The sequence below is a fragment of the Erpetoichthys calabaricus genome, chromosome 3 (genome assembly GCF_900747795.2).
Source record: "Erpetoichthys calabaricus chromosome 3, fErpCal1.3, whole genome shotgun sequence".
Taxonomy (NCBI): Eukaryota; Metazoa; Chordata; class Cladistia; order Polypteriformes; family Polypteridae; genus Erpetoichthys; species Erpetoichthys calabaricus.
This window is the reverse complement of record NC_041396.2, coordinates 191046743-191069016: the sequence shown is the minus strand read 5'-3', so window position 1 is coordinate 191069016 and position 22274 is coordinate 191046743. Positions and strand designations below refer to the sequence as shown.

Here is a 22274-nt window from a genome sequence, read left to right as displayed (position 1 = left end):
CACTGGAAGTATTCCTTGGTCAAATTTAAAAGGAAATGTTTGATCTCAGCCAGTCGAGTCGGAGTCGGAGCTGGACAACACTTGACTGGGAGGAGTCAAGGAGAAAGAAGAAGAAAAAGTGTGCTGTACTGGGCTGTGCTACAACAAGAAGCCTGTTAAAGGTATTTTGCAAATAAAAAAAAAATATTTGCACCCAAGAATGTCTTAGTGTGGTTGTCTCTGGGGTTTGGGGGGGTCTCAGTGATGCCCCCTGGTGATCACACCTTGCTGGGTTTAATGAAATAAATAGGATTTTAAATGTCCATATTATCAAAAAGGACTGTAAGGCAGCCATGCACAGAATACACTCTAGCTCCATATGTGCAAAGTATTCAATTATTCAACTTAAAATCTTTTATCAACTACATTTATCTTGTTTAAAATTGTACAAAATGTATATAGGCCAAGATTCAACCTGTGAACATTGAAATTGAGCTCCAGCCTCACTGGGCAACATTGTTTGAGTTTGCAGCAAATTATCATCATTCTGGATAAAAATCTTTGAATACCTATCAGACAGCCTTTGTGTTACACTCACTCCTAATTCATTAACTGCTGTGTTGGGCGTACTCCCAGACAGACTTAAAGTGGAGAAAAAATGCAATTGCAAGAATTCCAGCCCACGGGTTAAAAGTCAGTGGGTTCTTACCTCTATACCATTCAAGAATATGTGTAAACTCCCTGTCGATTGACATTTGAGCTTGAGTTTTTAACTCATTGACAGCCATATGTACATCAAATGCTTTTTTTCCTTTGTTTATATTCTTGAATAAAAGTGTGAGTGTTTATTTGATATTTGGACTAAAGTCTTCACACATTATACACTTCTTGTCATTATTAGTTTAACATGGAAAAAGTTTCTACTTTAGGTATGGGTTCAGCATTTCTTGCAATTCTTGCATTTCCTTTCTTCCTACTTTACCCAGATCTTTGTAGACACGGAACACACATAAAATGCATGTATTCCAAATAACGATATACTGTATTATTTATCCTATACAACTCAAGGCACCTCACACGCAGATAAGGAGCCTTGGCTTGAGCTGGGAGATGTTTTTGCCTGAGCTGAGCTCTTTCAAGGTGGGGGATGGGACAGCAGGCTGCTTGCTGCTTGTGCTGATCAACGCATTTACAAAACAAAAAATGCTGATGGCAGAGGTGTGAATGGATTTAAGGTGGGCCGGGATTACGAGTTTTTTCGTAGGCTTCAGCAATTCTAGTGTTAATAAAATTTTAGAGTAAACATTTTTATTGGGGAAAAGGATGTTCTCCTTTGTTTTTTGTAAAGATTTGCTCTTGCTGTTAGCTCTCCTCTCTTTCTCTTGGGTGGGGGTTGAATTCTGGTTTGTTAACATTCCATACAATCAAGTTGAACTTATCTTTGTTGTATAAGTTAGGCTTGATCATATGGAAAGTTATTTTCTTCAAATAACAAAAAAATAAAATAAAATGTCCATGTTAGTTTTCAGAATTACAATTTTGTCAATTGTACAAAGGTGACCTTTGTATAAATGTTATTCTCACTTGAATTAAACAGTGGCACAGTAGTAGTTAGCTCGGTTGCTAGTCTGTGTGGAATGTGCTGCATGGGTTCTCCTCTGGTTACTCTACAGAAAGGTGTCTATGTTTGGTTGACTCCTGACTCTAAACTGGGCCCTTGTGAGCCTTTTGATATACAGGCATTTTGTATTGGTGATTTTCCACTACTACCACAATAAAATATGAACCAGAACCTTGTTGAAAATGTTCTTTTATGAATTAAAAAAGCAGAAAAAGGAAGATGAATATGTTATATCCTAACGCAGGTTTTCCAGCAAAGATGTCAAGGCGCATTTGAGCATATTAATTTGCCAGCACTTCCTGAAAGGCACTTTTTAAATAACCTATTTTATACCTTTATTGATTTGGTGCTTTATGATTCTTCCTACACATAATGTCTTATTGAACATTGTGAAACTGATGAAAGAACCTTAAGAACTTAAGAACCTTTTTAAAATCCTGATGGCAGGAATCCTTATGCATGATCACAGACTTCAGAATATAGTCTTCTTACATGTAATCTCTTAGATCCAAATCATCACATAGTTTGCGTTGGTTCTGAGAGACCTGTAGGACAGAGCTTCCCAAGCTTTTTTGGTTTGTGACCCCATTTTGAAATTGGAGCTTTTTCCCCAACCCCAGCTGTTGGAAATTTTACATTCACTTCCTATTGAATACATTGTTTACTTTTATTTTTTTTTTCTATTTTTAAAAAATTTTGAAACCCCATTAGCATATCAGGTGACCTAACTACCAACACCCCCCCCCCCCCCCCCCCCACCACCACCTCAAGGTTGGGAAATGCTGCTATAGGAGCTTCATACAGTCATGTGCTCCTGATATTTGAGATCTTTTCTGTGAATATTATTCTAATTAAAATACAGTCATGCTCTTATAATGTGATCTATAAATAATTAATTCTTCTGCTGAAAGGCTGTAAGCAGCAAGTTTTCTGCTCAAACAATGTTATTTTTAGCGTGCTGTTTTCTGCCACTTAATTATGCCCTAATCACTGTAAAATGTGCTGTGTATTCCCATTGTTGACGTGTTATAATGAAAACATTAGTTGCTTGGTTTGGTTTGGTCGAGGATGACAAATGCTTATGCAAATGAGGACTAATTTTTAATAGCCCTCAGTGTCTGGTCTGTGTTAGTACATCCTATGCCTCAGAACCTTCAAGTACAGGGCTAAAAGCATAATGCTTCTCTGCTACAGAATAATAAATAAGAATACGTTCTTTGGCTTTTAAATCAAATAATAAACCTCACCTTTGGATGTGTTTTGTTACTTGACTGAGGTTTAAGGGGGCTCAGAGGAAAGTCAGGTAGACAAGTAATGTTTCAAAGCAAACGTAATTAAATGTAGTGCGTATGTCTTGTTCAATTGCAATATGTGTATTTACAATCATTAATCAGACATTTTTGTTTTACAGAGTTTTGCAGAAAATACTATGAATGAACTGCTGGGCTGGTACGGCTATGACAAGGTAGAGCTGAAAGATGGGGAAGACATTGAGATTAGGAGCTACCCTGATGGGGAGAGCAGGCAGCACATCTCTGTTCTCAAAGGTAAGTTACTAAATCCATTGGGGACTGTTATGGAGGAATGCCCATTAAACTGCCTGAACGCTTCTCATCATCCAAAAGTTCACTGGGAAATGTAACAAAGCAAGCCTGGTTTCCCATCTTGCTTGATGCTAGCAATGTCTAAGCATTTTGCTGTAATTAGTGTCCTGATCTGCATTGTGGTCTGGAGTAATTCCAGCTCAGGGATGACAAAAAGCCTGCAAAAACACTTTAATTGTAAGGCCAACTACATTACAGAACAGATCTTGAATTCACTAGAGACACAGGAAAATAGAAAAAAAAAAATCAGAGGCCATTATAACTAATGCTGTCTAACATCTCTCCATGAAGATGAACAGCATTGTCCTGGAGCATCTTTAGTCACAAACCCATCCCACAATGGAGTGCTATGTAGTGCTACTGGGGGTCTTCTTTGCCCACAACCATTAGAATGTATAATGCTCTCTTCATTGCTATCTTCACTCTAATCAGCTATAACAGACACATTAGCCTTGGATACTGTTTCTTTATATTATATTATCAACATACATAATTTACCAAACTACATCTATGTGTTACTCTGTCTTATCAATATGTGATATTTCTACTGGACAGTATCACTTTTTAAGGACTAAAAGTATTTTCATAAAGATTCAGTGATGCTGACATCAAAGGAATACCTTATTTTACCTGACACAGGATGTAAATCCTCCTCTCTTTTCAAAGCAATTTTATAAATCTTTTTCTAACTGAGCTTAAAAGGAACTACAGAGTATCACTAGAGGTTCACAACCTTTTGAGGCTTATCAATGTCAGGACAGCAGGAGTTGAACAAAATGAAAGAGCAGGACAAAGGGTAGAATCTCATTTCTAACACAGTGAGTGTTCCTAGGAACAGAGAAGCCTCAATGATTGCGCAATGGAGGACATTTAGAACCACCAGGGCTCTTCCTAGAGTTGGCAGTTCAGTCAATGAGTAATGTAGCAAGGAGGGCCTTGGTCAGGAAAGTGGCCGAGAAGCCAATGGTCACTCTAAGAGTGCTTCAGCAGTCCTCTGCATCTCAGTAGCATACATTAATTGGGTGTTCAGGTAGAGTGGCTAGACTGGAGCAACTCCTGCCAAGCGGCAGGTAAAGGATTCTGAGAGTATGAGAGAAAGATTCTCTATTTTTTGGAGATAAACGTTGAACTTTTTCAACAGCAGTATGTATGGTGAAGACCATGCACTATTCATCACCTGCTTAATTCCCTACCCTCATGCTATGGAGGTGCTTCCCTATGGCAGGGACAGGGAAATTGGGCAGAAGAGCAGGAGTGATGAATGCAGCCAAATACAAAGAGGTCCTTAAATAAAACCTGCTCCACAGCGCACATGTCTTCATACTGGGATGACAGTTCACTTTTTCAGCATGACAATGACCTGAAGACACAGGAGTGGCTTCAGGACAAGTCTCTAACTGATGTTGGGTGGCCCAGCCAAAGTACAGACTTAAACCCCTTACAACAGGGCTACTCGATTACAAATTTATTTGGACCGGACTTTCAAACCAAGAAATTTAGCTGGGTCAGACATTTCAGTAGCTGATAAGCATCAGGTGATGACAAATTTTAAACCAACATGAATGAATTGAAAAACAGGTAATGTTTATTCATTGTTTCCCTTTTAAATGTGGTCACATCTGACACAGCCACATCAAAAAGCACATAAAAAACAATAAAAAAGCTATAACTGAACAAAATCTGAGGTAGTAGCAAGTACTTTTTTTCTACTTTTGAAATAAAAAAATACACATTTTGGTCATATTTGACCTAGACACATCTCAAAGTGCATAAAAACAAAATAGAGCACAATATTAGCAATAAAATTGTTTCCCTTTTGAAATAAAATAAACATTTTGCTCACATCTGACCCAGACACATCTCAAAGTGCATTTTAACTGAATAAAAAAGAAACATCAAAGCTATCAGTGCACAAGCCCATAACAAGTGATAACAGTAACTAACACACATGAATGCCATCATCGTCTACTGCACACTGAGGGAGCACAGGTTCATTTTAAATCACCACATGTGTAAAAGCATGGCTTTGTTACACATCCCACATTATTTTGATATTGTTACGAATCTTGTGAAGGCTCTAGGCACCTCCCTAGAGAGAGATGAATAACAGGATTAGGGTGAGAGGGGAGCGAATCGTAAAGAGCAGGAAGAGACAGAAAAGCGGAAGGCCAACTTTTCTTTTTCTTTTTTATTTAGGGTTCCCCATGACTCAGGTAACGAGTGGAAGGGAACCATGTATTAGGTGGCACAACAAATAAAAAGCCAGTTGGCATTTGGAAGATTCCCCTAGAAAAGCAGCTCCTGTGTGTTTTATTCAACAGAATTTCGCAGTACAGTGGAACCTCGAGATACGAGCACCTCTGTATACGAGAAATTCAAAATCCGAGGAAAGTATGAGCGAAAAATTCAGCTCTAAATACGAGCATTGGCTCGCGTAACGAGCCACGAGCCGGGCTGTGGGTATAGCTCGCGGCTTAGCAAGGGGGCGTGGTAGCAGTTGCGAGCCGCGATCTGCGGTGTCTGCGTTTCTCACTTAAGTGCACAGGTGGGAAACTGCCCACATCCATGATTGTTCCTGTGGCTGATGGGCTGCAGCTGCCATGTCCTCCCCGCATATATAGAGAAGCGCGAGCCGGTTAAGGGGGAGAAAAAGTAAAAGAAGAGAGAGAGAGAGAGAGAGAGAGAGAGAGAGAGAGAGAAAGAAGGCAGGCAGAAGGCAGGCAGGCAGGCAGGCGAGTGCAGGCTCGCGTGTAGCTGAACAGGCGAGCCAAACAGCTGAAGCAGGACGGTGTAGAGAAGGTCAGCTGCATTAAGAGTGTCTCGCCTGTTGCAGAGCCCGCAGGTGAGACGCTAACAGAGAAGAAGCACCGGCGATTGTCATCTGTTTTTTAAAGACGGCATCCTTTTGACGTTTTAACCTCGTGTTAAAGGATTGTTATTCTTGTGTATTTTAAACCTCCACTTCACAACTGTTTTAAGGATTATTTATTTAAAGATTTATTGAATGCTCTACTGCACTTTGGACACCTGTTTTGATTCTTTTAATAATCAGTTATATTATTTACCAGTGTTATTTATTAAAGGTAGACTACAGTATATATAATTTATCAGTGTTATTTGTTAGGAAAATTGATTTTTATGTTAATATATTTGGGGTGCAGAACGGATTAACTGGATTTCCATTATTTTCAATGGGGAAGTTTGTTCTAGATACGAGAAATTCGCTATACAAGCTCAGTTCTGGAACGAATTAAACTCGTATCTAGAGGTTCCACTGTATTATAAACTACTACCACCACTTCTAGACACACAATAATTCACTGCATTGTGGGTTGAATGTTGCTAGGCTATGCGGAGTGTTAAATTCATGGTCTATACTAGTGTAGGAATTTAGGTAGGAATTTCTGAATGCTCGCAAAATGTGTTTTTTTCTGTTTTTTTCTGCATTTCTGGTGGAACAATGAACTGGGCCACTTGGAGTTTACTTTTAGGCCGCATTTGGCAAGCAGGCCGTCATTTGAATAGGCTGACTTTAGAACATCTGTGGAGAGACCTAAAGACCTGATTGAGCTTATGCCAGGGAATGGGATAAACTGCCCACTTCCAGGTGGACAAAATTTACCCAAGCAGACTCAAACTGAAGTCAAAAGGGGTTTCTAAAAAGTACTGAATTAATGGGTTTGAATATTTATATGAATGAGAGATTTTAGTTTCTGATTTTTAATAAATTTAGCCTCTCTTTCTGAAAATATGTTTTCACTTTGTTATTATGGGTTATTGAGTGTAGATTGATGGTCAAAAATAGCACATTTATCCAGTTAAAATTAAATCAATGACACAATAAAGTGTGTAGAAAGTGAAGGGGTCTGGGTGCTTTCTGAATCCACTCTGTGTGTGTGTGTGTGTGTATAAAATAAAATACTTGCAAATACATATTATTGTATCATATATAATTGTGTATAAATACAGTAGATGTTGAATGTTATTTATCTTTTTTGTGAGCTGTTCTGAGGAGACATGCAAGTAAGAATTTTACTGTACTATTTGCTTATGATAATAACCTTGACTAAAATAATCCAAGTGTGTTCCTTTACATTCCTTTAGGCAATATTTCAGATTTGACATTCTACCACTGATGGCAAGTGGCGTTGCTGCTGCTACTTTCTCTCCATGAACTCATCAGTTTTTGTGCGTTTTTCTCCCAGATTTCAAATACATATTTGTACTTTTAGAAATTCTAAATTGGCCCCACCGCAAGGGTTGGTTGTGATGGCCATTGTGATACGAAAGGAGGCCTCATCATCCTCCACCCTATAATGGAATAAGTAACTTCAGCCAAATGGGCAGGTGCACAAATTATGTCATTTTGATGTCATTGTCGTGTTGTGAAAGGAACCTGAAAAAAGGTACAAATGAGTGATAATACGTTTTACAACTGCAAGTCATAATGATGTTGCAACCTAAAAACACACCACATAAATGTTTTATTCGGAGGAAAAATAAAAGCTTTTTAGTGACCCATTCCAACATCAAATGAAAACCCCTCCGATATGGCATACATAGCTGGGATTGTTGTCCAACCGTCTGACACACTGCAGATTAGCTAACTATTTAAGTGGCTTATCTACCCACTTGCATTATTGTACTTTAGCACAATTTAATTTAATGCTACTCTCCAATATCATTATTTCAAATCCATGTCACAGCTGTTGCTATAATGTGCACCATTGGTGGTGTCTTTACACAATTTGTGTTCAGTTTAACTTGATGCTTAAAAAGACTTGTTTGATGACAAAGAAAGTAGACAGTCCCCTACAGTTTAATACTGAATATTAAGGTATATGTGACTAGTAGATACATTTGACAAACGACATATAAAATTCTACTTTGCCATTTAACAAACAACAAAAAGCTAGCCATTTTTCAGTGATGTTAAAAGTAAGTGTATCCATTATTTTATCAACTTGTTTAAGATGTACAATAATTACAATCAAGTGCATGAAAGCATGTGTAAATGATTCCATCTCTATATATAATGGAGGATTTTATTGGTTTGGCTCTGTAGTTACTTATCATGTTTAGATGAAATCGAATCTAGAGCAGTTACAGTTGGTGCCTATCAGGTATTTCCAAAGATGAAGAATTCCAGCACTTTCTGGTAAAAACAATAATCTAGAAATGGTAAAAATGCCAAATTGTTGTTCATTTGCCAAAAAGTGGCTGTGCCACTCAGTTCTCCCCAGGATCTTAGCACATGGTGCTACTAGAAGTGTCACAGAGGTTTCAATGTTACTGGCCATGGATTTACAGGCATCTATCATTATGATAAAATGTCAAATCTCATAAGCACTCCATCAAAAAAGATCAAGAAAGTGGCAGAACATCAATCATGAAACAACCCCCTGGAACAAACTTCTGAATTCTAATAAAAAACACTGCTGCTTAAGAGCCGGAACAATATGCTCTCTGAAGAGACAAGTCAAAACTGAAGCAATTGAGAGACATTTTGGCGGTAAGGTGCTGCAGCATACTTGGCAGTGATCCAAAACTTACACACAAATCTTTGACAGATTGACTGGAATGGTAGAAATTCAATATTTTCCAATTACCAAACAAAAATCTAGATCAAAATCCCATATAGACATGGTGGTGAGGCCTGAGCTGTGCTGTACTTATAAGAACGGTATCTAACATCACAGAGTTTCTGTAAAGGAGTGGGAAACAAAATTTATCCCAGACAAGTGACTGACAGAGACCGAGAAAACACTGAATTGTAGTTATTACTGGAAGTAACTCTTAATTTTTCACACAAGATTACTAACTATCATGACTAAGAAGAATAACAGATAGCAAAATAAAAATGGAATAAGACTAAAACCAAACCAAAAGAGACATACAGGAAATGGTCAGTAATATGTAGGTTTGGTCAAAGCCAGAAAGAGCAAGGATAGGTCAGCAAAGCAGAAACGTTAGGCAAAATATAAAGTTGAAAAATAATCAAGCCAAAAGTCTGAAGTGCCACTAAAACAGCATTTGCCTAACTGTACTAGAATCACAAAAACTTGTTGTCAGTGCTGTATTTAAGGCTCTTCCTCAGTCCCCAGTTCGGAGCCATGAGACCAGACAGCCCATGGTGAAGTAAAGTAGTTCCTCAAAGATAACGAGGCATTGAAAATATTAACAAAAGTCCAGATTCTTCATTTTAGAAAAATATTTTAAAATTCTTGCTCAACTTTGAAAATCCTCTGGTCTGATATTCATGTAGACAATTTAGTTTTGTGTACTTTTAAGCTAAATAAGGCATCTCCCTCTGAGAAATGGGATGTGGCTGAAGATTCATTCATTTATGTACAGTAAGATAAGAAGTACAAGAAAACAGTATATTATTTACTATGAATAATATTTGTAGATGATTTAACTTAACAGAGAAGTCAAAACTGGCTGACAAATAACCGAAGAGTTTCCCATTATGACCTGAGTATAGGATATTCTTTCCATAGTCTTATAATACATATATTCATGACCCAGTGGTAAAAATGAAAGGTAGTTAATGCCTTGCCACCCACTGCTTTAGGTTTTTTATGTTGCCTTTTTGCATTCCAAATGAAGAAAACTACAATTTTATCTTATTTTTTTTTAAAAGGATTTTAGATTTAAGATACAAGTACAGTCCAATAAATGGATAAAAAGGATATTTATTGACAAAAAAAAACAATACAAGGGAGGATAACATTGAAGGATAAAGACGGCACAATCCATGGCACAAAATAACAAACACTGTGCCCCTCTGAGCCTTACTAAATATTTCTAGACTACTGTAGTTACTGCATGATAAACCTTACATTGCTTTTCCTACCTCTCAGCCTCCTCTTCCATTTGCCAGGCAAGTCCTTGCCACTGCACCTCTCCCAGCCCCACACTTGCAAAAGCGGAGGACCCTAAAATGCTAATTCCTGAAGAACGTCTGGCACCATTCCTATTTGGCAAGAAGCTCTTCTAGGGCACCTTTGTTTGCACAGAGATTCTAAAAAACATTTCCTAGCAATTTAATAAATTCAAATTATGGAATTTTGTCAATGTATATGTTTATTGGAAATGAAGGCTAAGGCCACAAGCACAAATAAAAACTAGAGATTTTAATTAAACTTCAGAATGTAATAAATATTCAACAGTAATCAAGTAGTTAGGTTAAACTAACATTCATAATTTGCACTGGATTCCAGAAATGCTCAATCATGATCATCGACTTTATTAAATCAATTAACTTTTTATTTTAATAAGCAAATGTCACAAAAATTTTCTATTTTTTTGGCAGGATCAAATTTGAAATCAATGTAGTGATTGAGGGTAACTGTACCTTCAGCAAGAAAGTCTCTGTGTTTTGTTAAGAGAAGGCTGATCTCATTAATTTCAAGACTGGATTCACTCATAGCTGTTTCTTTATGGTCAAAAGCAGCCCACTTTTGGACTTTGATCTCTGTCAAGTGGTCCCCTAGAGGGCACTCAGCATATTAATAAGTATTACTGTATATGGAACTGGTCAATTAGCGCTGAGCGTTAAACTCCAGAAGACAGTTCACATTTTGAATCCATAAAACAGACTGACTTTGGTACTATCCTTAGAGTTTTTATTTCTCTTTTTATTTTCCTTTACATGTTGATCAAAAATCTTTTAAGAGGAGTAACGCTCAGGTTGGGCCTGTGCTGAACCTTTTTATTTTATTTGCTATTTTTTTTAAATATAGAATATATATAGGACTCTCTCTTTTTTATATGCCCTGCAGGCATGTCCTCTAACTTGTAGGAAAAACTTGGGGGTTGGTGGCAGGATTGGAACTCCAGCCACTGTAAAAAACCTCACACTGTGGCATTCCATTTGAACTTGTGTGGTGGTGAGGTGTCACCCATTGCATGGCCGTGCTCGGGTCCTAATTCGGAATACTGAGGTGGTTAGAACAACGTGCTGTACCAGTGTATACTCCCAACCTCTCTCTCTCTGTTTATATGGCTTTCTGCAATCGGGTAGTCTCCGAGTGTTAAATATGATGGATTTTTCGCTGGAATATATAATTATTATCCATATTACTAACCGAGAATGGTAAACCGGATGGCATGAACGCAGGTACACGGCGATGGGACCATAAGACGTACTGTGCAGGCGCATACAGCGCACGTCTCATAAACCGCAAGCGAAGTCGTATCCACCGCGCACGAATGAGTCACAGCCCAAAAACAAAAGAGCTCAACTGACATGGATGAGAAATGAAGCAACAACACGCCCATAGCTAACGACTACCGACACAGCCACACAAAAAAGAGGATTCTGCGCTGCAGCCCAGATTCAAACGGAAGAGGCTACGGAGGCCCCACAGGTCCACAATGAATGAAGGTGCAGGTGTCACCGCCATATTGTGAGTGGCACTACTGCGGAATGCGCAGGCATCACCGCCATATTGTGAGTGGCACTACTGCGGAGTGAAGTTAGGAATAATGTGCTGCCTGGGATTGTACAAACCGCTGAACGCTTTACACCGAATGCAAACATAATACAACTCAACGATACAAACACGAGCCCACCTGGATAAGATCAATGAACGCAGGCGCTTACAACGCGCATCTGAAACTGCGGAAGCAAACCAGGCACGGGTTCAAAACGAATGAACTCGACTGATGGATATACAAACACGAGCCCGCCTGGATAAAATCAATGAACGCAGGCGCCTACAACGCGCGTCTGAAATGCCGCAAGCAAAGCGGGCACAGCTCCAAGACGAACGACCTCGACTAATGTATTTCAGGATACCCAACACCGGGGGTAGGCGAGCGAAGCGAGCAGGGGCGGAGCCCCCCTTTTATTTGCTATTTTTTATTTTATTGGATTATTTTGTTCTTTGAATAAATTATTTCATATGAGACATAAAGCTATGGTACTGAAACCAACATTCAAAATTCAACTCAATTCAGTTTATTTTTGAATAGTGTTCTTCACAGACTGCAGGCTTAGAGCGTTGTGACAAGTTCACAGGTAAATGCAATTACAAACTTTACAAATCAGTAATTACATAATGAAAACACATATGGGGAAACAAAGTAGTTTGAAACTGATTAACATAAATAAAACCTATCAATATCTGTCCATTAATTAATTGATGAACTATGGCCAATTGACAGTCAGCAACATCCCTGGGGAGTCGACGGTCAGTTATAACAAAGTCAAAATACGTTTGAAAGACTCCTTTCCTTCTTTACTACACTCAAACGTTTTACTCTAGCTTTGGCCTTTCTGTCTTTCTCATGGGTGGGGGTTGAATTGAACTTAGTTTTGTTATGTTTGACTTGATTGTATGGAATGTTACATGCTTTAAATAAATACATAAAAGTTAAAAAAGACATAGTCACCCACTTCTGGGGATTCTACAGTAGAGTTTGCGCTGGGATGTCTAATATGACTACAGAATCTTTCCACTCGTTGATCCCAATGCCTGGTATCTCAGATCTCAAAATGTTAATGTTACTTTATTTTAAAAGGTTTTGTTTTAGCTGTTTCATTTGTTTTTTAAATAGACTGTTGCTGGTCATTATAACTTGAACATTACTCTTTAAGTCTCTGAAATGGACAGAACATAATTTAAAAAAATGTTTAAAATTGTAAAATACTGTTTACACCTTTGAAGATTTTAAAAGAGTAATAATGTCGTGCTTGTTCAGTGTAGAGCAACTGAGTAGCACAGCACATGTGGTCTGGCCAGCAATGTCTGGCAGTTCCCTCACACACAAGACAGGAGTAGCTAGGAGAAGAAAAATTAAATGAATAAATAAAAGCCTAGTCCCTGATAACCTATTTGGCGGACAGCCAGCGTTTGGTCGCTCAGCCAAGTTGGGTTCTGGGGGTGCCATGGGAGGGTGCTGCAGAGATGGAGCAGTCCTGCTTCATTGGGCTCCCAGGAAGTACTGGGACACAGGAAGTACTCCTAGGTATCACATAAAAGGAGCCAGCTGCCACTACTCCAGGAGCCAGAGTCGGTAGGGAGAAGACAAAGCTTGCTGGAGGAGGAGTGGAAGTGGACAGAGACAGAAGGAAGAGACAAAGTGTTGGGCTTCACTGTGCTTTGTTAATATGCTTATTGGACTGTGCTTGTGTGGGAAACACTTGGGGAAGAGTTTCACACAGCCAAACATAAACCTGTGTGCCGTGCAGAACTTGTGTCTGCATCTGTCTGGGTTCGGGTGGAGAAGCTGGTCCCCCCGACTGCAGAGTGCAGGCCACACCTGATTTTACTTGTGACAACCACAAAGAGAATTTATCTCTTTGCTATACTGACCTGCTATGCTGCTGCTATCTGCTATGCTGAAGTGCTACAGTTGCCCTACTGAAAAAAAGCCATAACTAAAGGAGCCACAGAAGATTTCTTTATGAATTCCTTTTAAATTTTACATGAACCTCAATCTCAAGCAACACAGTCTTAAAATACTCACATTATAGAATTATAAATGTATAAATTATAATGTAAACATAATTAAAATAACTAAGTTATGTTAATTATATGCAAACAAAAAAAATCTATATTTCACATAGCACTTTTATAGTAACCAATATATCTAGTTACTTTACAAGTATACAATGAAAAGGGACAGCAATGTGAATGCAGAATTGGGCCTAGCTATCTGAAAATATGCTGGAAACAGTGACATATGCTTGCGTATACTCTTGCTTCTTGCAGTCTTGGATAGGTGCTAGTGAGACTTCCAAATGGCATTTACCGTATGTACTCGCGTATAAGTCAGGTCTTGAAACCCAAAAAATCGATCATAAAATCAGACCCCATTCTGATTTTTTTTTTTTTTTTTTACATCTTCTTGCCTCCTCTAATCTCGCATCCGTTTCTCAGTGGCATCAAATTTTGCTGCAGCAGTGCAGTTACCAATTTCTTTCTCTACTTCAACGACCATCTTCATATTTTCTTCTGATCGAATGCTCCATCGTAGATAAAGGATGCTCTTACGATAAAGATGTATGAGGGTGTGAGATACAAAAAACACAAATCAGTGCAAACGTTGCTTCAGAATAGTTCAGGCATTACCGTGTGGTCACATAGGCACAATAAATAGAAAAAGAAAGGCAGTGCGCTACGTGGTTACTCTCTCAGGTGGGTGTTAGCATATCATAATCTCTTGGACCAATAGCGTGGGTTTTCTGCATTCAACTTATACAACCGACATTATATAAAATTATATGCTAGATAGATAGATAGATAGATAGATAGATAGATAGATAGATAGATAGATAGATAGATAGATAGATAGATAGATAGATAGATAGATAGATAGATAGATAGATAAAAAAAATGTGAATATAATATCTATCTAAGTTAGTCATGGTTTCCACTTCACCTATTTGACTTAGTAGTTTGTGTAAGATTCCGATGACTGTTTATTTGAAGAAGTGTCTTGAAATACATTCCCAGAATTTCTACTGATATCTTTGAGTTTTTGGTCCAAAACTGAACTGAAGAAATTATGTTGGATCAACTTGATTGTCCTCTTGAGAATTTCTGGCAATATGCTACTTATACTTTTTCATTATATGAGAGCATGTAAAACTATCAATAAACACAAATATTTGAACTTATTTCACTATCGTTCCTCTGTTTTTCCAGAAAATTCTTTGCCAAAATCAAAAGCTGCAGAAGACCACAGCAGTTCGCCAAACAATACAAACAGTAATTTTTCGGGGCCAGCTGTGGGAAATGGAGTTTCAGATTCATCTTCTTCATCTTCTTCAAGGGATCATGGGAATGTCCCAATAATTGTTCCATTAATCCCACCACCACTTATAAAACCACCAGCAGGTAACTATTTGGATGTTTGTTTTATGTTAATCCTGAGGTCTAATCATGTTTACAGTGTGTTGTTTTCCTCAGTGCATACATGCAAATATTTGTTTTGGAGGTTATTTACTTTCTATCTGTGCTCCTTGGTATCTGATTCACTTGTCCACTGTGGTCATTTTCTCCATATTATCTTGTAAAACACTGATCTGTATGTTAAAACTTTCAGAAGTGTATTACAAAACAGTTTCAATCCAAAGCTGCCATATTTTCATGTAAGGCAACTTTTGCTGTTTATGTAACAGAAACGTAAGTTAGAATCATAAGGAGCAAATGATTGTTATTTATTTTGGAGACATTTGATAAACAATTAGATGCAGACAAAATTAAATAAAGTTTCACATAGTTACTAACTTAACTTTCTAAGACTGGCTCTTACATCTCCGGCCCCTAACTGTTTATGCAGGAGCAGAGACCATTACTATATTTCTCTTCAAAAGAGCCACAAGCTATTCGTATATTCTAAATATTGTTTACAAATAATTAGCAATTTAACTGCAAACAAACATTTAAGAATTTCTTATTTCAATTGTTAGCTGTTTCTTGAAGCAGGCACAGTTTATTCACAGGTCTGCCTAGTATGCTGCTTTACGTCTGCACACAAACTCTTCTGACTGCACCTTTAGCATCTGGCATTGTCTTGATGACTTGACCCATTTCCCAAGAGATGCGGGGTGCAGCATTGTCTACTGTTAAAAAATATGTCCTGGTTCAAAATTTCTTTTTGGTTTAAGGCATTTCTGACATTCTTGCAGTATTGGCAAATACTCTTTAAACCTCCTTTTTCAAAACAAATCATCCATGTACTGAACTTGCTTCCAGCATCTTTGAGTATACTGATCACTTTTATAAAAGAGTCCAGGAGCCCTGTTGGGTTGTGCCTTCAGTAACAGTAAATGATTGGGTATCAGAGATTCAAATTTTTTGGGTCATTTGATGTCTTTGTAAGGTGGTCTGTTATTGATGATTGATTCCACTTCACGCATTACTTTTTGGAATCTTTCATCATCAAGTGTTTGTTAGTTGAGTATTGTGTTTAGAATTTTTCATATGCTTCTGATTTGCCACCTTGATGAGAAGCTGATGATGGGTTGAAAATCCATTTGATTTCATTTTTCATCATCACATTATTTTTTTTTGGTCAAGGTTTTTAACTGCTTCACATAGCTCTCTTTCCACTCCAATAAAGTTTGTTTCATTATCTGAGCACATGATTTTAACTTGTTCTCTTCTCCTAATGTATGGCACTGATACAAGAATCTGTGTGTAAGCTGTGCACAATCTCTGTATGTATGGCTCTGAGTTTAAGTGAAAATTATTCCATACCTCTTGACTAAACTTCATCCTCTTTTAACCTGAAAAGGTCCAAAATAATCAGCTGCAACATTGGTGAAAGGTGGTTGGGTCAGGTAACAAATGACCTTCTGGAAAATCTGCCATTTTTTCTCACCTGCTTTCACATTGTATCTTCTGCATGTTGCACACTTTGAAATGATTTTTCTCATTGTTGAGTTTGTTTAACATATGGCATGTTGTTGCATCCACAATTTCTGATATTTTTGTGGATGTGCTGCAACATAAGAGAAGCAATATGTGAATGTTTCTGGAGAATTGCAAAATGTTTGACTTCTTCTGGCATAGCAGTTTTATTGAGTCTGCTTCTGACCCTTAGTATTCCATCGTTTATGATCAGGCACAGTTTAATGATTTGACCAATCCTTTTTACATGAGCATTTTTCTTTAAAGCCATTATTTCTTCTGAATATTCTTCAGATTTAACCAAGTCTCCTGAAAAAAAATCATGTTTGGTTTTATTGTCAATTTGTACGTTTTCATATGTTCTGTGATGAACATTTTTTGTTTTTCTGGGTTACTTTCAGATTGACTGATTTTCAAGTTGAAAGTTCATCCTTTAAGTGTAGCAGTATTTCTTTAAACTTTAAGTAGCCATTCTGAGAAGTAGGTGATGCGTTTATTTACAGGTTCAGTAATCTCTTCTACACTTGTCATGTTAACTGAACATATTTTAATTTCTGGATTATCTTCAGTAAGAGAATTATTCATTTGGTTTAGTCTTTTTGGCCACTTATGTTCTGGCTTCAATAAGAAACTTGGGCCTTGTGACCATGTTGTGCTTTTGAGAAAACTTTCTATGCTTAGTCCTTTTGATGATTGATCTGATGGATTTAGGGCAGCTGTGACATACTTCATTTATAAAGGTTGTGAATGCTCTCTGATCACTGTGATTCTGTTGGCATAAAAGTCTTGAATCAAGTGTTTTCATTTGAAATGTATTTTAGCACTGCGATGCTGTCAGTCCAAAATGTAGATTCTTGCAGGGGTATTTGATGTTCACTCTTTAGCATCTTTTCCATTTTGATTGCTACAACAGCTGCTGTTATCTCTAGTCTTGGAATTGTGACATGCTTCAATAGTGCCATTCTTGATTTCCCCATTAGAAGTGAACAATATTTAGTTTTTCTTTTTAATGAGTCCAGAGAAGATATGTGACAGTGCCATGTCCATTTTCACTGGCATCTGCAAAATAGTGTATTTGTGCTGACTTTATGGTTCCAAACCATGTAGGTTTGATGCATCTGTTCACATTGTAGTTTGTTAGCAACTGTAAGTCACCCATCCATTTTTTCCATTTCTGAACATACTTGGCTTCCACTTGTCATCCTATCCATACTTTTGTTAGCACAAGTCCCTTAAGATAAGCTTTGCTGGCAGGTGCTAAAAATCCATGGGGTCATAAACTGAACCGACAGAATACCATGCTGGTAGCGGGCTTGTCTTGTAACTTTTTCTCAGATTTGAAATTGTCCATTTCAGTGCAGCATTGAACACCCAGTGCATGCTCTGTTGGGAGTAAACTATGGCTCAAGTCTAAATCCTTTTGTTCACGAGCTCTGTCTTCTTCAGGAATAGACAATAGTACTGTTCTGTTGTTAATCATCCATATAGTCAAGTGAAATCCCCCTCTGCAGCATAGAGTTTGAAGACCTCTTGCCAATCTTATTGCTTGTTCTTATGTTGCCACTGACTTTAAGGAATCAGCTACATAGAAATTATGGAGCACTGTGTTAACAGCTTTTTCAGGAGATGTTTCTGTTGCATTTTCAACTGTTCTAATCAAAGCATAAGAAGCACAACTGCTTCAGTAGAACCAAAAAGATTGCCATTTTAAGTACTGTCACTTTAAATTCTTCCAAGTCTTTACTTAGATTAACTTCAGACCACCATAAAAAGTGAACAAGATCAGTAGCTTTATCTGGTACTTTAACTTGGCAGAACATTGATTTAATGTCTGCAATTAATGCCACTGATTCCTCTCTAAATCTTGTTAGGACACCAATGCGTGTGTTAGTTAGGTCAGGACCTTTCAGTAATTGTTCATTAAAATGGCAGGCTGTACAATCAAAAAACACTCAAATCTTATTTTTCTTTGGATGATACACACCATGATGTGGATTGTACCACATCCTGCCTTCATTACGAGTCAGGCTTTTTTTGGGTACTTTTGACAGCATAACTCTTCTCAATAATGTCTCTCATAACAGCTTTATAGTCTTTATGGAAACCTGAATGTTTGCTTAGTTTTCTTTTGAGTCCAATAGCATGCTGTTCTGCAATACAGTGATTTTTTGGCATTTTAAGTGTTTCATTTTTAAAGGCAGATTTAAACAATAACGGCCACCTAATCAGTCTTGCAGACTCTGAGATTGTGCGCATAAACATGATGTCCTCCTGCGCTCTGGAAAGTCTGTATTATACTATTGGTGCAACACTTCTTTATCTTCTATTTCAGTTATTGACACACACACAATTGACTGAATGTTTAGGCAGGTTATCATTGTGCTTTACAAGGTCATCTATTTTTTTTTTGTATGGCCCTCCTACCATCCATCCAAGTACAGTCTTCACAGCATGAGGTTCATCTCCTCTGCTAGGTATGAATTTCCATGGCTTGAAGAGTTTGAGGTTGTTGATACCTATTAAAAGGTCAACTTCAGAATCTATAAATGATAGATGTACATCTTCAAAATATGTCCACTTCTTGATGTCTTCCTGTTATGGAATATTTTCTCTGTCCACTGGAATAGTGACCTGCATATAGAATTTTGGAAAATCAATATAAACATTACCATTGAGTCCACAGACTTGCAAATCTGATAAAATACTACTCTTAGTTAGCATTCTTGACTCAGTATCACAATTACTCATAGTTTTGAGGAATACTTGAGTTCTTCTTCCTTGAAGTTTTACTGTCTCTGAAGATTTTCAGTACAAATTGTTACAGTACTACCAGGGTTTATAAAGGCATATGTTATATAGCACAATGTGTAGAGTACAAGTCCAAGGAGGTTATGCTCAAGTGTGTGCACATGTGTAGTTTTGGTCTCCGGGCTGCAAAAATTACATAGCAGCACTAGAAAAGGTCCAGAGAAGAGCGACTAGGCTGATTCCAGGGCTACAGGGGATGAATTATGAAGAAAGATTAAAAAAGCTGAGCCTTTTCAGCAAAAGAAGATTAAGAGGAGACATGACTGAAGTGTTTAAAATTATGAAGGGAATTATTTGTACTCTGCCTTGAAGCCGTTATGTGTATGCATAATGACAATAAAGAATTCTATCTATCTATCTATCTATCTATCTATCTATCTATCTATCTATCTATCTATCTATCTATCTATCTATCTATCTATCTAGTACAGTGGATCAATACTGTTATTTTAAAATGAGTTCATCAAGAAAAAGGGGGCAGAGTTGGAAATTTGTTTAATGGTAGCTTTCACACAAACATTAGAATATTTTTCTTTACACAGACAACCATAGACACTTACAATAAGCTACCGAGTAGTGTGGTGGACAGCAGGACTTTAGGAACTTTCAAAACTAGACTTGATTTTTTTTTTAGAAGAATTAAGTGGATAGGACTGGCAAGATTTGTTGGGCTGAATGACCTATTCTCATCTAGATTGTTCTCATGTTCTAATGTTTTATTATACCCTTTTCTCTTCTTAGATTTTACCTTAATGGGGATTACATATAGTGCATATTCTTACTGGATGTAGCTCCATCCTCTTTTTTTGATATGCAGGATGTCTTGATGCTGCAAAGAACATATCTGACATTTCATTTTATCTTTACAGTTCTTACCAAGGTGCATCTCTTTGAGACAAAAAAAGCATACACCTCTGTTCAGTTTTTGTGTGACAATTCTTCAATTTTACAACATTCTGCAAGAATGTGCTTGTCACTACAAAATACACAAGGTTTTAGAATTGCATAAACCATTTTTGCAGTCTTTTTGACCGAGGTGTCTTGAGTCCCCATATCAGCAGCTTCGGTAATACATGTAGTAAAAGTACTTTCTCTCTGGCCACTCTCTGGGGAAGACATTTTTACCCTTCTGGTATTTTCTTTTTCCCATCTTGCATACATGGCTTTGACATGTACTTACAAACACAGGATGCAACAATATTTTATTCTGCCGATGTAGAAAGGTAATTAGCACGGCCATGACTGCCCTTCTGCCTTCACCTTCCTGAAAAATGTAAATAAAACATCCCCATTTATCTTGTAAAAGATAAGGGAGCTTCGAGAGTATAGTATGAATATTTGAATTGCTGTTGAATTCTAGAAAGAAAGGTTGCATAATCTCTCTGAGCCATTCCATCATTCAGCTTTGTTTGAGGCCACTTAAATGCTCTGTCCAGGTATGCATCAGCTATGTATATCTGGTTGCAGTAGTAGCTGTCAAGTAGCTTTCAGGCTTCTGTGTAGGATCGTTTTGGTGGTATCTGTGTGCATCCTTTAACCATATCTTGTGGACAGCCTCTAGTGTACTGTATTAAAGTAATACAAATTATCTTGAGGGTTCTCTAACACATTTCCTATAGCGTGGTCAAATGCCCTGATAAAGTCTGCATGGGCTAATGGGTCACCTGAACATAAAGGGACTTGTCTCTGTCGTACTACAGTATACTGTGCAGAAGATTTGTCCCAATTCTTCCTCTGTTGGTTTAAGAGCTCAGTTATTACATTCTGAATTTTGGTTTGCTTCCTCATGACCTGACGCATATCACACAGATCCTCTCTGAGACTCTGTGGTGTTGGTTGCTCTTGCCTTTCTACATTGGACTGGAACACTTGAAGAATTTGGAAAAGTCTATCAAATTCTGATTGTTTGAGTGTGACTGTCGATGAAGGAGGTGTTGCCACGGCAGTTAGCTGTGATGATAAAAAATGTTCTTTACTGTCAAATATGTGTGAAGTTTGAGGGATACTGGTTTCTATGTGCACTTGATCTTGCAGTTGTTGCAGTTGCTAATTGTTCATTGACTGGATTCCAAACTTTACTATAAAGCCGTGTCATTGTTCTTACACCAAATTCAATGAAAGTCGCAAATTTTGAAGTAATCTGTTTTTTCTTTGCGTTATCTTTTGTCAGTAAGGGTAATATCCTTCTATTCAGCTCTTCAAGCTGAGCCTGTATCATGAAAGTCTTTATTATACAATTAACAAGATCGACTTTAAGGCTTTCGATTTCAGTCATAAGATCAGAAACTGATCATGCCTTTTCTTTATGTAATCATTAAGTATATTTAATTGATCCTCATTGAGACTGTACTCATGTCACTCTGTGTGACTTCACTTGGGCTCTTTAAAACTGCGTGAGTAACTGAACTGCATTTCCAGGTAAGTACTTCTCAACAACAGCTACGTCACAATTGAGTTGTTCATTTGGCAAAGGTAAGTCAAACTTCTTTATCCTAGGCCAACAATAGAAACAGTCATTCTTGATGTCTTCATATTACATCACAGTTTCTTTAAATTCGGATACAGTGTCTAGCTTTCAGTTCTGATCATGCATAAGCAGAATTGAACAAAACAATACCTCATTAGTTCAGTTCTTTTTCTTTTGTTGACAAGTTCCTGAGCAAAAGTTCTCAGATGATAGTTTCCAGTTAAAGAACCTCTTAAGGCAGTTTTCTGATGAAAATATAGCTGCATTTGTCCAAAATTACCAAAGTTCTGCAGCTTTTAGCTTGCTTTATAGGATGTTTCAGGCAATAGTGTGATGTGTGTTCAAATAATTCCACAAAGTATTTTCGTTTTAAAAGTGTTAGTAAAAATCAAAGCAAAGCAGTTCATACAAAAATAGAGAAAAAAATT

General features: G+C 37.5%; 1 protein-coding gene across 5 annotated transcripts in view; it reads left to right on the top strand.

Annotated features, from left to right (window-relative positions):
* The window catches only part of sobpa (sine oculis binding protein homolog (Drosophila) a), a 504585-nt gene that overhangs the window by 63345 nt on the left and 418966 nt on the right, over positions 1-22274 (top strand). For all 5 annotated transcript variants that reach the window (XM_051925141.1, XM_051925144.1, XM_051925142.1 and 2 more), the window contains exons 2-3: positions 3012-3147; positions 14862-15053. In XM_051925141.1, coding sequence (XP_051781101.1) covers positions 3012-3147; positions 14862-15053 — 328 coding nt within the window. The remainder of the gene's footprint in view (positions 1-3011; positions 3148-14861; positions 15054-22274) is intronic.